At 41.1% G+C, this 18,882-nt stretch overlaps 1 protein-coding gene across 1 annotated transcript in view; it reads right to left on the bottom strand.

Moving 5' to 3' along the window:
• Window positions 1–18,882, bottom strand: part of LOC138285386 (sodium channel protein type 2 subunit alpha-like) — a 745,466-nt gene that overhangs the window by 171,366 nt on the left and 555,218 nt on the right. Inside the window, exon 20 of the mRNA XM_069225255.1 lies at window positions 8,418–8,591. Within this exon, the coding sequence (XP_069081356.1) occupies window positions 8,418–8,591 (174 nt within the window). The remainder of the gene's footprint in view (window positions 1–8,417; window positions 8,592–18,882) is intronic.

Raw genomic sequence — 18,882 nt, 5'->3', positions numbered from 1 at the left:
GAGCCTGTGGATTCTGGTGCTTAGCATTGGCACTTAACTGTCAACACCATCACTTATGATTGTTTGCCCATGATGGTGCTGTTTATGGATCAGCACAAGAAAAGGTGTTTGTTCATTCAATATACCTTGACAATGACTAGCACCTGCTTCCCAAGCCATTCTTATATCGTTGGGGCCTGGAATAGTATGAATTGTCATACTTGGTTTTCACGCACAAGGGCCCTGGCACAGATTAAGAGCTGCCTCGTTGTGTATAATTGGGCATTTGTTTCTCCTTGACTTGTCAGCAACATGTATTAGAAAACATGTTTCCTAAAAGAAGCAAGGTAGTTTGCTTAGCATTGTGGCTGTATGAACTCTCTCAGTGCCACTGTAGCGTTGGTTCTCAAAGCTCCTTGCCTCTACGTGCATGGAGTCCATGTACTGCTGACAGCATTCAAACTTACTATCACCACAAGGAAGAAACATTTCTTCCATCACCACTATAGAGACGTGGATCACAGGCAGCCATGGAGCAGGGCATTCTATGATGCTATCAGCTGATGATGAGCAGGAAGTTGTGAATGATTGTGAGGTAAGCTATGACAATGGGGGCATGTGGGTGGATGAAAACTCACAAGTCACATCGGCCTAAGGAAGGGGTAGGAGTCCATGGACACAAATACCACTGGCTCATTTGTAGGTAAACCGTACTGAGAGATGTGATTTCCAGGCAGAGGTCACGGGCCTGCAGCACAAGTGATGGCAGGAAAGAAAAGTAGATTGAAGTTGATTGGATGCTGAGAATAGAAAGAGTGATGTGTGCAATTACATGCTGACAGGATCTCATGCTTGATTAACACAAAGTAGCTGGAAGACGGAGTGCACAACGCGCCATAAAGGATATCACTATGAGATAAAAGACTATATAGAATAAACGAAGGGTAATTAACACTGTGTTGGGAGTGCCTTGTGAAGTGCATGATTTTATGACTCAGCAACATATTGCAACCAGGCTAAAGAGCACAGCGTCATGAATGAGTTATCACATTCATTCTGAGGCATGCCCCTTGAGTACTGATGGTAAATTCACAAATATGTCCCTGACTGCCCTGTCCCCCTCGAAGACTGTTGAAATTAGCATCTCTAATGCTGTTCCTGAACATCATTTGTAAGTTTAATCATTTGGCAAGATCAACTCTACCTAGTGTTTGGGTTCCTTCATTCCCTTTGTGGATTGCAATGAAGGTGAGTGAGCCTAGTGATGTATCTCTGGGGGGTAGCATCAGTAGTAGGAGGCAAAGGCTAAGTTGTGCTGACATTAGCTAGGGGTCTTCAGTGGCCTGCAGTATTCCCTGCAGTCTCTGAGACTTGCAGTACCCTTACTTGTGCATGTCATTGATACAACCCCAGGGTAGTTCTCCCCTCCTATGCTTGTTAGCAATTGCAAGATAATGTTTAGAGACAATTGCATGACTGGTTCAAGGCAGAATAGATGTGAAGTCCATGGTGAGGGATGTTTTCAATTATTCAAGATTGGTAGCCCCTGTTGACCGCCATGTTGTGTACCATGGTACAGACCAATAGGTAGTCCTCTAATTTTCCATACATTTAGGTCTGTGTAACTCACTGCACAATTTGTATTTGGGGAAGGTGTAAACTAAAATTTTGACATTGAGAGGTAAGAGGATTTATCAGGTTCACATTAGATGCTTTTGATATTCTCTGGGAGCTGGTATGTATCCTTGATCTATGTGATATGTTCCTTTACAACCAAATTGTAGATTCAAATGGGAAACGGAAAGTTTGTAATTGATTATCTAAAGGCAAAAACATTTCTGTTCAGAAAAAAAGAAATTCAAACAGATTACTTGTCACTATCCTTGTATTTGTTTAGTGAATGTGCACATTTTAATGTTCAAAAGAGATTACATAAATACCAGTATGGTTTACAAGCCACTATTCGAGTTTAAATGGATAGAGTCTAACATCTAAATTAATGGTTGAGAGTCCACAGAGGCTATGTATAAAAATTCTTACTTGATTTAGATGGGTAAACTGCTTTAACTTATTTATTTTTAGGGGGAAGTAGACAAGAGTTTCCTCTTAAATCGTGTGGAAAATTGTGACAAAGTTAGGGGAGAAAATGTCTTGATGGGTGGTTCAACTGGGAGTGTTATAAACAGATAGCAAGTATGAGGAAAACCCTTAAATTATTCAGAAGAGACAGGCATTTTAATTATTTAGTGGAGTACACAGTATGAACGGCAAAGTACAATCAAGTTACAAAAAAGAAAAAGACAATGGTTGTTGTGAGAAATTGGCAACAAATGGAATATGTGAAAAATCTGAGGATAGTAGACTATGCTGGCAGTTGGTTAATACGTTTACCCCAAAACTAGTGTGACTGCACTTGAGCTTGTATACTTCATCAACTATCTGCCCAACACTTGCACCAGTCTGATAAGTAACAAAGCTCTTCCATATATGGTGGTAGAGGTTTTATACATTTTCATCATAGATGTAAATGTAGAGAAAGTGATGTAGAAAATAAATCACAGCTAAGCCACAGTTACTGATAATTTAGCTGGGTGTACAGTAACACTTAGTTCAAAATGATGAGTAAAGCTTCTTTGGCCTCATTTAGACCCTAGCAGATGGTGCGCCGGTCTACTAGGTGATCTGATGAAGGCTGTCTGCCTAATTTAAAGATCTCCATTTGCATGACATGGATCTCTGGGTAATTGAAGGATGGCAGCACCCTTTACAGCACTGTAGGTTTGCCGAGCAGGTGTCATGTTTAAAGCTCTCTATTGCAAATGTTTGCTTTCACTGAAGAAAAAGCTAATGACCCTCATGTGTAGAAAGCTTTCTCCCTGCATGTGGGGGACATTCTTGATTTTCCATGCCACTGTCTATGATGCGAGGCATGGTAAAATGAGCGCGAAGGGTGGGCATCCATCATTGTTAGCCTGGCGATGCCTTTGAATATAGGTTGCCAGGCCTACGGTTTACATCACCAGAGTTAGCAGCAGATCTGCTGGAGTAAACATGGTGCTTTGCCCAAATTACCTTTTAAGAAAGGCCCATGTGAAAGTGCCACAGATTTGCTTAGTAACTAAAATGAATTACTATTTGAGAAAGGCTCATATGAAAGTGCCACAGAATTATTTTTCTACTTGAAAAATAGTAAACGTTTTCTTAAGTTAATCTTGATAGTGTGAAAAATGGTCCTCAGTATTACAGATGCTGCCTATCTAACACCTGGTCGTTCAGTATAATCATCCCATGACAGACTGCTGCAAGGCTCTAGAGGAAGGCAGAGTGAATGACTGGTTGTGTTATATAACTGCTTTGCCAACTTTGGTCAACTTTCAATTTGGTTGACAGGCAGAAGCTTTAGAGAAAGTTTAAAGTGTGTAATTTCCCCCCGCTATTCCTATCAATAGTTGAACACTGAGAAACCATGGTAAAGATGGAGATATCTGGTACTGGCACACTTTCATGAGAGATTCAGCTAAATAACAGCTAAAAGCAGGGAAGAATTAAGCACCCGTTCTGGTCTGTTTTTGGTTTTAGTAAATCTACCCCAAGCTATTATTAAGCATAATTCATTTTTACCCATACATTTAGGCACTTTATTGTACACAGACATTTCAGCCATGTTAAATGTTACTTGAGGGCTTCAGACGAAAATAAATGCATTGTAAAATATTTTCCACAAAATATTTTAAAGATCAACAAAGAATAAACAAAAGTATTAGGGCTTGGAAAATGAGTTAGAGCTTCCTAGCAGCTTGAAAAAATGTTTGAAATTGTGAGTAACATCAACATTTGGGCATATCCCCACCTGGTTTCCGTCCTGAGAACTTAAATGGCTAAGCATTTAATTTAAAGCAATGTGTGCCATAGATATTTAATAAAATAACCAAATTGTCCGGCCATTCAATGCTATATTTCATTGAAGTGATAAATAGAAAAATTGAACAACTTGCTGTGCAATTTTTGCATTAGATTGGAGGATACATTTTCTAAAATTGAAAACCAGGTTGTGCGAGAGAGCCCTTGCCTCTGACAAGAGTGGTAAGATTGGAGTTGGGATTATGGGCCATATGCACGAACACTTTTTCCCATAGACACAGAATGGGTAAAAACCTTTGCTGTATCTGGCCCTATATGTTTGGGATCTTTTGACTAACGTTTGATCCTTACATTTTATTGCAATTCCTCAGCAAATTACCAGAGCAAGTTTTGTCTGCTTCTAGTAGAATGTATCTCAGCACTTCTCAATTCTGGTGCAACAGAACTTAGGGCGCAATTTGCTATGCAGAACGGTGTCTCAGACACCGTCTGCGAGTCGCTATGGGGTCGCAAAGACCCACCTCATTAATATTAATGAGGTGGGTCGCAAATTGCGGCCCCATAGCGACTATGGGCACTCACTAACATGGAGGCCTGCTGTAGTCAGCAGACCTCCATGTCCGTGACTGCTTGCTAATAAAGCAGTTTTTTTTTTTCAAGTGTAGCCCGTTTTCCTTAAAGGATAACGAGCTGCACTTAAAAAAAAAATCCGAAACCTTTTGTTTCGGTATTTTTTCAGGGCAGGTAGTGGTCCCTTGGACCACTCCCTGCCCTGAATTTTTTTTTTGGGGTCCATTCACAAAGGGGAAGGGGTCCCAAGGGGACCCCTTCCAATTTGCGAGTGGGTTACCATCCACTTCAAGTGGATGGTAGCTGCGACTCCATTTGCGACCGCATACGCGGTCGCAAATGGAATTGCATACCACTGCGAGTCGCAAATAGGAAGGGAACACCCCTTCCTATTTGCGAGTCAGAAATGCATTTTAAAATGTATTTCTGCATAGGAAACTCCGGTTTGCGACTCGTAAACGGCAATTTTTGCCGTTTGCGAGTCGCAAACTGGTTCCTACATCTGGCCCTAAATTATAAGAAACTCTGAAAAAGACCATTGCATGAAAAGATATTACCTTCAAAAGTACTAGTTTCCAAAAGGCATACTTCATGGTGAATTTTCTGTGGTACAAACTAGAGATCATTTGGGTAATACAGAAGTCTAACAATATTTATATGAATTCCTTAATAACTCTTTATGGTACCAATTGCTAAAAAGGAGAATTGCTGTAAGAGCTGGCTGAAAGACCAAAGATTTTAGGAAATGGATAAGTACCAATATTGATAAACATGTATATCCTTTTAAGTCTTTGTTTTCAAAGTTGTGTTTTCACTTGGATTGTTCTTTGATTTTTTATGAGAAAGGGTTTCAAAAACAGCAGTTTAAAAAAAATATAGAAATATACATTTCCAGGAGGATGCAACTGCTTTCCTACAACAAATGAGATCTCATAGTATTCTAATTGAATATGGGAAATAGTTACTTGTTTTGACTCCGTGAACACAGGATTGTGAATACATGTTTAGCACTTAGGAGTCTGTCTTGGTGTGCTTTATGCTGAGACTTGTTCCCTGATTTGTTGATTGTTGCATAGTGGAAATTGTTTCTTTACTCAGACTGATAGAAATAAAATATATTTTTTATAATTAAAAGGAATGTTTTTGAAGTACCAGTGTCTTTCGTTGGAGGCCACAAAATCTAACTGAAGTATTCAATTGAATTGGTACTTTGAGAGTGGTTTGTTGTGCTACCTTTATATACATTAAGTCTCAAATGCATATAGAGCTACCCTATATATGGGTAATGGAGTTAGTGCACATTTGTTCTGCAATGGCTGTTTTCTGAAAGTATATGCAACACCAGAATTTTTCAAGATGTTTGTAGTGGCCCATGAACAACATGTTGTGTTTTGAAACACTTGTGATGCGTTCGTGGATGTTGTGTTGGACTGAAATGGAGGATAACCCTCAGTTCTTCTAAGTTTACATTGGTTAGATAGCAGGAAGTCCCTATTTACTAAGTAATCAATTAGAGGATGGCGCCATAGGTAAAAATGTTATTTGATAATTTTGAAAAATTTAAAAAGAAACTGCTTTGTATAAAACCACATACCGAATTCCTGTTTGTGTGCATGCAGTGCTAACATTGTTTCATTTGGTCTGCAGTTTAAAAAACATATTTTTAGGGATATTGACAAACCTAAAGTCAAATTCTATTTTATTTTGAACAACTTGGTTTTCATTATAGAGGTGGCTATGCCAAACGACAAAGGTGCTAGTGGCAGAGCCACAAAAAAAGCGTGAGAGGAGAACCAGGAAACACATGGTTCTCCCTACTGCAAAATAATCTGATAGAAAATTGTCAAATAAGCAAATGCACGACTTTAACATACGAGAAACAGACAGAAACTAGAAAGAGACACAAGGCTCTGCAAGAAGGAAGTAGGATATCATATTTAAAAAACTGTATTTTTCTCACACACATTGTCAGATTCTGACGTTAACGTGGGTGATAAGAGTGAGAGAGCATTGACTAGCACCTATTTAAAAGTGACAATTCTGTATTTAACCAACTTTTTTATATTGATAAATGAGGAGTAATTCACTAAGGGTAAGTGGGAGGGATTTGGATTATTCAAACCTCAGTATATGGTGAATGCGGCAATATATCAATGGTTTGATGACAGTTCGCATGTCTTGTTCCCTGGTAACTGGAAGCAATTTAAACATATCACCACAATTTATCTGATTAGCTTCTGCCTACTACGAAAGAAAAATATAAAATAAATGACAATTGGTCATCCTGCAACAGTCCGCAAAGTAACTGGATTAAAGGGCATTCCTGTAGTTTGCTGTTATCTCTGGACCTCGTTTTTGCCATGGAAAACCACACAAACTGCCCCAAAACCTGTCAATTTCTCAGGTTTGCTGAGGAACACATTTAGTTGGTTTTATAGCCCAATTTAACTCCCCAGGTGAATAAAAAAAAACAGATCAATTTTGTTTATTCTACAATGTGCAAAGTTCCTTTAAACACCCCAGTTTCGACATTTCGAATCGACATCTGTTGATTATGTGGAAAGACCAATTGATCAAGGTGAAAAACGTTGATGCTTTCTGTCCCTTGAATTTGATGCAATAATGATAATTTAAATTTTTTAGGAAAAAAGAATAAATAAGGCCAAAGAACCACGTATTTCGGCGCTTGGAGCCTATCATCACTCATCAATCAATTAAAAAAAATTAAGCAAAGAGCATTTTCCTATCCTATATCAACTGCTGTCATAAACATAAATCATTGTTGGATCACAGACATTCTCATGAAAAACACACGAACGAGAATGCAGTCATAGAATGAGCTGTAATTACATGAATGTGTAAACCACGATCATTTAAACTGTTGTACAGAAATCATTACATAATAAACAGCTATTACTATTTCAGGCCATATTGTTGTCACTTTGAATTACCGATCATCCGTGCTCATGCATATAACACAGATTCATGGTCGTTAAACCTCAGATCACACATGGGTCTGTTTAATATATTTATAAGGAATACATGACAATGTGTTACAAAATCACTATACAAAAGTTGCCTGATTACCTTTAATGATCACGCCAGTATAGATAATTCAATTTTAGCACACTGTCAGGTAGAATTACCAAGCAACGGCAAAGAGAAACTCACACAGGCACACATATGATACATAGTACATGCAATTGACCTGAAATTGTGAAAGTGAACTTTCCCTTTCACACTCTAAAATATAAATGTAACAATACCATTCATGATCACCATTTGTGCTCTTGTGCATACGCGCAATGGGCTGTTAATTAATGAGATAGCATCCCGAATCAGTGATAAAAGCGCTGTCGCTGCCAACCGCAAAATATAGCACTAGGCTGCACCTGTCCACACAGGTGAGGGTTACATAAAAGGAACCACAAGATTCAGAGATCTGAAGTGGCATAACAAGAGCCTACTATCAGATGCATGCCAAGTTTCTGATCTGTATCTTTCACAGCACCCAAAGCACCTGCCCTAGTGAAACTGCATCTTCAGTAAGGAGCCTATCTCGCAGATTACGTGTATTTAGGCAATCCGACAACATGGCTGCCAGATTGTAAATATGAGAACTGAAGGGATCCTGTAGTATCTGTATGACCTCAGCACAATACTTTGCAATGTACACAGCTCTTAGTAAACATGCTTTCTATGACGCAATGTCACTTGCACTTGTTTCTACCACAGTTTTGTGAAGACTTTAATAATACAAATGTAAATTCAATTTGCATTTTAATTTGCTGAATCAGCCTTTGCTGTAAATCTGTATTAATAATAAATGTTGTGAAACATAATATATTTAACCTAAGATAGTTAGAATTTCAAGAAATTAGACCATGGGTTAATCGACATGTAATTGTAAGACATTAATAAGTGCGTTAGTTAAACATTAAAACTTTGCATCCAAAATAATGTAAAAGATAAACGAAAATAATTTAGAGGTAGTGAATTCAACCTACATCAACAATCAAGAAGTCCAGCCAGCACCAGGCATTGGTGAAATATTTGACAAACCCATAGGCCACCCATTTAAGAAGCATTTCCAGTATGAAGATGAAAGTGAAGACCTTGTCAGCATATTCCAGCACTGTCTTTACAGTCTTTCGTTGTTCAATATATATGTCTTCAAAAGCCTGAGGGTGAAAACAGAAATAACATGATTTACCTTTCAAAGATGTTGGTTTACAGTTTCTGGGTGGCTTTAGTCTTCTTCACTGATCTGATACACAAATGATTCTTGGGACTTTACACCTTTCATGATTCCAAACGACATACCTGAATTTTGGAACATATTATATATTCCCTGCCTCACATCCTCTTCCTCCAGTCACTGTACCCAATCATGAATGCAACTCATGCATTTCATTTTTGAAATCCTGCATTTCAAGCAAAATGTATATGCTCATAAAGTGAAAGCAGACAGTTATATAGAACAAGACAAGGCAACAACCAATGGTGGTGTTAAATCATTGGACATAAGCTAGAAATTTGTCTCTTTTGCAAGGAGTTCTCCAGAAGTAAAAATTATATTTTTCCTTGAAACTTGCAGACATTTTTCCTGCCTTTTTTCTTTGATCTCGGGTGAAAAGCAGATTGGTTTGAATTGTGTATATAAAATTGTGTTTCTGCAAACTCAGTTTAGCCTTATTTTTATTGCAAACATCTAGCCATTTATCTGGCTAAAAAGACGGTAATAGAGTACACTGATCTTGTTTCATTGTTTAGATTTTAATAAGCAAACTATTATGTATTATGTTGGAGATACTTTATTTAGGGTGAGGGAAGGCAAAAAATAGCTGAGTAAGTGACAGGAAATCAGAATAGTTTAATTGGTAAAGCAAGCAAAATATTTTTGCTTCACAGATCTTCGCTTAAAATGGCAGCTTCACTAAGTTGGCCAACTGCAAGACAGAATTTCCTGCTGCAAGATGTTCCTCCACATGAAACCTGTGGCAGCAGTCAGGAACCTCTTCTTAGGTCCGGTACAAGGTGAAGGGAGTGGAACCAATAGTGTGGGGCCAGTGGATGGGGTGAAGAAGGAGTGAGTGTCGTGTGTGGAGAGGTTGGGGGCTGCTTGGTCTAAATGGAGAAATGAGCCAGGGAGCGGCCAGGGAGCAGCCAGGGACTGCTTGGTTGTTACTGTGAGGGGCCTATGGGAGTCAGGACTTGCTCGTTTATTGATGGGGCAGAGGGCCACGGATAGCAGAGCATTTCATTGGTCCAGTTGTGTGCCTTGGACTACTGAAACCCAGGTAGGAAACCTTTTTGTAAAGGACACCGGAGGGGAGCCTGGAACCAAGAACAGGGGATGGAGCAGCAGTCCATCCGCTGCCATGCACGTCTCTTAGATGCAGCAAGAAAAAATTCCAGGACCAGTAAATTGCTACTAACGGTGGACTTTTGCTTAAGTTTATGGACTTCAAAGGCAATGTGATGATTTTGGAGTCTACGGAACTTCACACTGTAGAACGTTTAACTTATTATTTCAGTAGGTTGCTGTTATTATCATGTTGATTTATGAAATAAAAATGCATATTTCAGGTTATTTTACTATTAGGCAAACCAATACAAACTCATTAGCAGTCAGTACTTTAAATACCCTTCTCACTGGAAATAAATGTGAAAACGTACAACGGGTTCCAAAATCTAATGAACAATAACATATTGGTATTTATTTTTCAGTCTAGAAAAAATGTCAACACCTGCAGCACGTACTATTTCTCTTGCAAAGTACCTTTATTCAATTATTTGTTTGTTCGCAGTGATTCTTGGATGAAACATACCATAGTAATCCCATTCCTGTTGTATTTGTTACTTGATGTGAGGAGAAAACAAGAATTCTGCATTAGTGATTGTTCTATTACAGAATAAGGTTGTGTGCAGTGGAAACAATTGGACAACTCAGATGTATTTCAGTATATCTTAGTCATCGTTTGTTGATACCTAGGATTGACGTTCACTAGGAACCTTAAATGGGAGAGGCTCTCTGGCGCGTAAGAGGCGGGGCGGCGTGGGCGGGAGGGAAATAAACATTAGAGTAAATAAAAAGAAAAAACAGTTACCTTCTCCTCCACAGCCGCGCCACTCAGCTCCTCTGCTGCAGGCAGCACAGGCTCCCAGCCTGCCCTGTAGCCAATCCTGACAATGCTTACTTCAGTGTCAGGATTGGCTGGGAGTGCCCAGACAGGGCTCTTTCCAGCCTGGTAACTGCGTTACTGGTCTGAAGAGGGCACACTGCTTATGTGCTTTGCTGTGCACTCTCCCTCACTGCTCGTCACCCCCATGGCCCGCCCCTTTAAAGGAAAACAAAAATATACGAAGTTTATTATTGTTTTCTTTTAAAGGTTTTGCAGCTGCCGCAGCTGGCAGGGATGAGACACCTTCACATAGAGAATGTGAAGACTAGAACTTTGCTAGACAGGGGGCCTCATTTACGAGGGTTGTGGCGCAGGGTGGTGCAACAAGTGCCTTGCTGCACCATCCTGCACCACCGGGAAAAGGCAGAAAGGCACTGTATCTACAAGATACAGCACATTACTGTTCTCTACCCCTGCACTGGTGCACAAATTGCTGCAAGGGTGCTTGCATTGCAGGGGTGATTGTTTTTGTGCAGGAAGGAGCACCTTCTTGCACAAAAACAATCACAAGAGGTGTTTCCTCTTTCTATGTGTGTTGAAGAATGAGGTTAAAAGCAGGGAGAAATAAAGATATTTTTCCCCATTGCGTCAATCTTACGTCACCCTGAGGTGGCAGAGGAGTCTAATGCATTCTCAGACTTGTAAGTTTTGCGTGGAAACACCCACAGCAACACCCACAGAACGATTCTTTCACGCAGAGTAATGCATGAAAGGAGGCCATATTTACAAGGCCATAAAAAGCCACTCAAGGTGGCTTTGAGTGGCCTTGCAAATATGGGGTCGGCACACTGCGCCACCGGAGCGTAAAAAAAAAATCACGCTCCGGTTGCGCAGTGTGCCATTAGGGCCTTGGAAATGGTGCCCAGGTGATCTTGAAAATTCAACCATATATATGGGGGATGTCGCTCACCCCCCTCATGAAAGCATATGGAAGAAAAATTGCCCCTCATGCCTCGTATGGGGCACACATTCTTTCCTTCGCCTTTATCTCCATTTGGGAGCTGGTAAAGAGTGCAGTGCACAAACGTTTACTCAGCCTCCCTTTAGGAACCATGGTGCAGGGTATGAGGGAACTAAATTGTGTACCAGGGTATATTTTTGCTAACTTCTGCAATCTGGGGTTCTTGAATAGGTTATCTTATGATGAAGAACCCTAAAAAATGTTGAAGATATGCTAGGAAGAAATTCTTGTTATTGAAAGGTAGTGGGCCAGGGAAACACTTGATAGGATACGTAAAATAAAGTATATGCACAATTTGATGGGCTCAGTAAGAACGTGGACTTCCTCCCCAAGCAAACAAGATTTAAGAGTTGGCCCTGAAGGTGTCCTATAGATGGGGTATGGCTTATCTGTTGGAAAAACCATCAATAAGCTTCACATTGAATACCTTAAGCCATGAAAAGGTCTTTCTAAATTTGACTCAGTTGCCCGATCCTAAGCTACTTATGTAAATTCTGAAAGTGATGAAGGCGTACAATCCAATAGTCTCTAGATCTGAAAGGTATATGGGTGTAGGAGATAAACGGTCCCTGTTCATTCGTCATGCATTTATGGATTCTCCTTTTTATAAGTCTGCTCGTATTAAGGTCCAGATTTACGGAAAAGTGGCTTAGTGAAGCACAGCAAGTCACCTTGCTGCACTGAACTGCATCACTTGGACAGGACAAGAATGTATCATATTTATGGAACACAGTGCATTCTTGTCGTTTCCCCCTGTGCTGGTGCACAATGGGCTGCCTACCGCCAATGCAGGCACCTTGGCTTCATGGCACTATGGTGTCTGCGTTGCATGCAGGATTGTTTTTGGCAAGAAGGGGCACCTTCCTGCACAAAAACAATCCTCTGAGGATTTTTCCTCCTTCTATGTGTGCTGCAGAATGCAGCACACAGAAAGAGAAAGTACAGGAAGAAATAAAGATATTTCTCCTCATTGTGCCTATCTATGGAGGCGTAAGGTTTTGGCGCATCCAAGGGTTTAAGAGGGTTAGTAAATCTGGTGATGTGTTAAATTCATGGGTGTTGCTTAGGAACACACACTGCAATGCCAATGGAATGCCTCCCTTGTGCAGAGTAGAGCAACTCAGTGATTTGCACTGCCTTATCTTACTCCATATCTATGAGGCCATTGAAAGCCATGCAAAGTGGCTTTGCGTGGCCTCATAGATATGGGTGAAAGGTTTGCACCCCCATTGTGACACTAAAAGTGATGCACCGGTGGCGCAAGCCTCTCATAAAAATGCCCTTAAGTTTTTAGGACATATGCCCTGCACCTGCCTTCAAGGGGATGTCTAGAGGGTCAATGTCCTTGCCACCCAGAACCCAAACCCACCCTGAACCCTAAAAATACCCTTACCACCCTAAAACCCACATCCACTCTAAAACCTAAAAATGCCCTGAGCACCTACCCTTGCATTCCGGCCATCACCTATTCTTTTTGCTTTTGACACCCTAAGTTGGAACGGTATGCCAAGATGTGGGGCCTATGCTCTCTGTGCCACCGGATTCCAGCTAGCCTGGATGATGAGGGGTAATACCCCAAAACTGGTCTCAGGATGCTTGTTTTCAGTCCAGGGAGGACCTGGCCTGGCAGTTTGGGCTGGACTATTCCCATAGGGAGAAGGGTCAAAACTGATTTTCATATGGCTGGGTCCAAAATGGAATAGCATGGAGGGCAAAAAAATGGTGGATATAACCCAGAACTGTGAATTGGGGTTAATGTTTGAATTGTTCAGCATTCAATCCATCATCTGTTCTTTTTGCATGTGGCCCTACATGTGAGCCACCACTATCTGTATCACATAAGGGGCTGCACAAGCATTTGCAGCCCCTTCTGTAATACCAAAGTGCCCATAGGGCACACAAAGCGACCACAAACTCCTGTTGCACACCTGGGGCACTTCTGTAATATGGCCCAAGATGGCTTTAAATTCCTACTCTGATCATGTTAAAAGCCTTGGACCTATAGAGGCGCTTTTTGAGAATGGAGGAAACAATATGTTTGGTTAATCAGGTCCTGAGCACAGTTGTCTTTATATACAAAGTAGAACTATGTATTTTTCATTCAGTTTAATTCAAAGCTGATGGAGAAAATATAAGACCAGTTATGCATGATCTCAATTCCCCATGCACAGTGCCACTTTTGTTGATATTTATAATTTAAGGGTCTGGAGTACCAACCATATGCACTGGGGGAACTCTAGACCCAATTCAGTAGTTGTATGTGAAAAAAACTAATTTTGGGAGGTGGATCACCTAGGAAAAATATTCATTGTTAGCCACGTTTATAAATAATAAAATTCTTGCAAATAATGTTCATTGAGCAAGAGTCTTATTATGATATTTATTTGCATACTTAAATCCTATGCTATATTATCGCCAACCATAGAATAGGCTTGCAGATGGGTAGCCTCAAAGCAGTTGTTTTTGGCTGCTTCTATATGAGGTGTACCCCTGGCTCAAAAGAGAACCGAAATGTAGCGGATTGAATTTAAAAAGCCATGTTATCTTCTGCATTCTAAAAATTGCTTTGAAAAGGCTTTTCTGAAGGTTGAGCCGCATAGTATTCCAGATCTTTGGGGCAAGATATTTAAAGTTGCCATTCTCAACTGGTTGTACATAAGAATATTGTTAATGAAAATATCACTGGCCAAAAATGTTAATATTGCATGTCAAAAATTGTGCACAAAAGTGTTATCCTATTGGGTGTAGATTTTCTATTATTAACTTCAAAAGTGCAATATTCTTGTAAACAATATATTTAGTACACAATACTTCTGTGAGATGTTATTTTGGTTACTATATTAAGGTTCACTATTCCTCAACTACTGTCGAAGATATACCAGCTTTCCTTGAAAACATTACGGGCTAATTTAAATTGAATATGAAAAAGAAGGGAAATTCAATGCAAAGAAAACAGGTTGGGGGTCAAGTGATCAGATATTTTAGCATCTACCAACAAAACTGCACCTCAGTGAAAGACTAACTTCAAGAATGCAAAACTTGACAATGAAGTGCCCAAGAGAAGAGCATTTGTTCTATCAAATCTGGAGTATACCACAGCCTGGACTGCTGAGCCAAAATCATTGGCAGAGATGAAAGTCCTAATTTGACACAAAAGATAAAGCTGATAATGACAGGAATTAAATATTTTAGGAACATGCCCATTCAGATTCAGCTCAGCGCCCAGAATAAACTGACTAGGGAATGCTCTTCAATATCTCAAGATTTGCCAGTTTGTAATTCATGTATATCTTGACCAAAATATATACATTGTAGGCAGACTTTAACAAGTTATTATTTTTAGATTTAGCCCCTGAATTTAGGGCCTGATTTAGATTTCGGCAGACAAATTACTGCAGCGCAATGGGATTTATATTTTGGGGGGCAGGCTATCTGACACTATTGTGATAGGGTTATCCATCTGCCGAAATCTAAATCAGGCCCTTAGTCCTGAAATTTCTGCTTAGAGTATATAAAACTGTCAAATTTCAAAATAAGTGTTTAAAGCTCATCTGGGTGTTCAATAAAATGTTGTCAAACTTGAGAAAAATTGGGGGAATCTAATTAAGAGGTACATTTGAAATCAGTGTGTGTGTGGGATGTGTCTCTGGACTTGACAGAACATGTTATCATGAAAGATAATTTAAACGCTGAATAAAATATAGAAAATATGAGATTCTTGAAACCAGTAGTCAGTTGCATCCATACACTTGAAACTTGTTTTCTAATGTAGGTATATGTCATCACTAATATTGTAGAAGTGTTGATTTTGTTAACAATGATATGCTTTTACAAAGAACATTTATCCTGCACCCATGTTTGTGGTGATTCTCATTACCCTGCTAATTTGAGGCTATGGCTCTTTGTTTGCGGTAGACGTGTTGTTCATAGCCATAGTATAACATAAATGCAATGGCTTGCCAAAAATAGCAGGCGTTGGGGAGTGTGGCCAACCATCATGGCTGCACCAATGTGATCCTTACGAGCTCCACAGCGTTCATGGACATAACCAAGGCACTGGGGCTCCCTGAGCCACTGTTGTCGGCCCCCCTCCTACTAAAGAAGTGACCAAGAATGATGTGCCCCGGGGGGGCATCAGCCTGACCTTCCTAGGTGCCGAGGTGGGACCTAGCTGTTCCTAGCTGTTCCTGCCTGGGCTGCGAAGGCCTGCAGCTCAGTAGCCGCGCTGATCTGCTGAGGCCGTAAACAGTTGGACATACTCCCCTCCCCGATTGTCACCGAGGGGAAGAGCTGGAGGCTTCTGGGGAAGACCTGACACCCCATCGCAGCTCTCTGGATATCATCCATTGGGATGCTGTGGAGCTGTGAGCCAGCAGCGCGACTGGCTGTACACGCGCCTGCTTTGCCGATGTGGGGACTTTAGTGGGCCCGTTCCCTATACCCAGACCTACCCAAAAGCAGGGCTTTTCCGATAACCACACTGCTGGATCCCTGCAGCAGTCACGGAACTGGTGACCCAAGGGCACCAAATAAGGTTTCCTTACTTGCCTGACTTCGCAATGGCGGACGTGCCATGTGGTGATCTGACGAGAGAGCTCCCAACACCTCCATGAGGACTCTGCATTTGACGCAAACCCTTCAGGACAGACTACGTTCACCACAGTGAGTACCAGACCACTTATGCAACGTAATATCGAGAGATGAGCCTTGCCCTTGTTCTACATTAAAGAGCGCTTAGATGGGCAGATCTCTGCTATGAGACTACTGACATAGAGGTATATTATACCCAGCAGGACGGGATACTCAAGGCACACTGTCCCATAGTCCCTCTCCAAAGAGATCCACCAGCCTCACTGTGACTTCATTAATATCCTCCGGCCGTTATAGAAGCAGGTTGACACAACTGAGGACACAACACATCACACTGAGGCTCTTCAGAACAATCCTGAGAAGACCCCTGGAAATGCTACATGGGCACTTCTAAACGTGTGAAAGCAGCCCTAATGTACATGCTGTGGAAAAAACCTCAAACAAATAAGCTACTTTCAACCAGCAGAAGCACAAACCTCACACTCTCTGGTGCCCGCAGAAAGCAATATGGCCTTAACTAAAGAAGACCTTCTCTCCTCCCAACAAGACTTCAAAAAAGATTTGCGGAAAGAACTTCAAACACACCTTGCTGCCTCACTGGAGGCTCCCCATACAGACCTAACCTCCAAACTCACTACCTTACTATAAGATGTAGATTCCATAGGTGCACAACCTTTTGATCTTGTCACTACATGTCAGACTCTGGAGCAGAAGGTGAGTCACCTAGAGAGCTCTTCTGAATATCTTAAAGAATATCTCCAAGTAACACTACTTAAACGTGAGGACCTAGAGAATCATTCCAGATGCTACAACATTAGGTTGTGGAACCTACAGGAGGGTCCGGACTGGGATGCCTTTGTGGTATCTCTGAGCTTTTGGGTGAGAAGGTTCCCAGCGTTAAGATGGACAGAGTCCACAAATTCACCACCCCCGGGAGAAGGGCTGCGCTCCAGAAATGTTTCGGCAAAGGTGCACTCTTTCAAAGTCAAAGACACCATCCTTCCTACAAGCAGCATGGAAAGTAGGAGAAGTGTCTTTTCAAAGGGTCTTATGTTCAATATATCAGGATATTGCACCAGCAACCTTAACTGGAGGAATGCAATTCAGGCCAATGACCAACAAATTACACCATGAGAACATTAAATACAGATGAACATACCCTTTTTGCCTTGCCTTTACCTTCAAGCATAAAGCACACCATATCTCCAACCTGTGAGAGGTGGTGAATTTCCTTGAGGTGACGATCCCCGACCAGGGAGCAACATGAAGGACACTAAGAAGAACCGACCACAAACTCCAAGACCAGGTCCGATCAGGGACAATAGTTCCCACAGCAACGTCCTAGATTACAGGGAAAACATTGGGTCCCAGGATGAGACAGCTATCCAAGGTATGAGTGCAAGGTTATGGCCTGTTATATAACAGATATTTGACTCTCTGCCTCTGAGTGAACTTACTGTTACCTTTATGCATATATACAGTAGGCCCGATGCAGGAGATTATATATATATTTTTGTCTTTTATCAGTTTGCACCATGCCTCATCCCTGTGAAGGGATTCATCATTGTATACTGAGCCCAGTGTTAGCTGGAGGCCACAGCACAGTATTGGTCTGCCCTCTCTTAACTCGATATTTTGATATGTAAGCATTGTTGCAATATCTGGTATATGATGTACTCGCACCCACAAACACAATCTACCTTATTATTATACAGCTGTTGGGGAACTAGGCTCCAGGATGTTACTGTTTTATATTTAAATTGTTATTTCATGAGTGGGCCCTTAGCACACTGCTGCTGGAGGGGGAGCTCTGAAGGGAGATCAGAAGGGGGAGATTCACCAAAACTACAAAGAGCAGTGAGATGTGAGATTGAATTCCAGTTATAACGCTAATAACCAAACCTTATAATGGTGTTGACTACACTGACCTGGAACGTCAAAGGGCAGAACTCCCCAGCTAAAAGACACAAATTGTGGAAATAAATCCTTAACAAGAGACATGACATTATGGCGCTACAAGAGACCCACCTTAAGCGAAGCAATGAACTCCAACGAAGCCTTAAAGCCTACCCTCAGATATACTGTTCCTCTGCGCCAACTAAGCACAATGCTGTTGCCCTATTTTTCCACTCCTCTCTAAAATTTCAACCACTAAGCACTAAGAAGGATAGAGAGGGCAGGATAGTGATGGCAAAGGGGAACCTATGAGTCAGAATGTGCATGGTAGTATCAGTTTATACCCTAAATTCGGCACAAGCTACATTTGGGCACTCATTCCACACTCTATTGGGGGGTTCGCAGAAGGAGATATAATACTTACAGGATCCTGATCTAGACAGCACCCATCCCCAGTGCACTCATACAGGAAGTTTCACTAAAGCCTTAAAGCAGGCTAATCACTCTATTGGGTTGATTGATGCCTCACAGACAACTCTACCCACCACTCAAGACTAATTCCTAGCAGACAACTCTTCTCCCCCCTCAAGACTATACTTTTTTCTCCCACTCCCACTACTTATACTCAAAACTAGACTACACATTTGTTACCCAATCCCGGGAACATGCCATCATGACAATCACATTTCATCCTATTGCTCATACCCCAGTGGAATTAACACTTTCTTGGTAGTCCCTACACCCAAACTTCGTCACTGGTTATTTTCAAACTCTCTCACCAGAGGCCGCCTTTTTAGAGATGACATGCGTACAACTATCTGGGAATTTTTCCAACTAACC

The sequence above is a fragment of the Pleurodeles waltl genome, chromosome 3_1 (assembly GCF_031143425.1).
Source record: "Pleurodeles waltl isolate 20211129_DDA chromosome 3_1, aPleWal1.hap1.20221129, whole genome shotgun sequence".
In the NCBI taxonomy this organism is placed as follows: Eukaryota; Metazoa; Chordata; class Amphibia; order Caudata; family Salamandridae; genus Pleurodeles; species Pleurodeles waltl.
The sequence above is the reverse complement of the archived record's forward strand: the minus strand, read 5'-3'. Positions and strand labels throughout refer to the sequence as shown.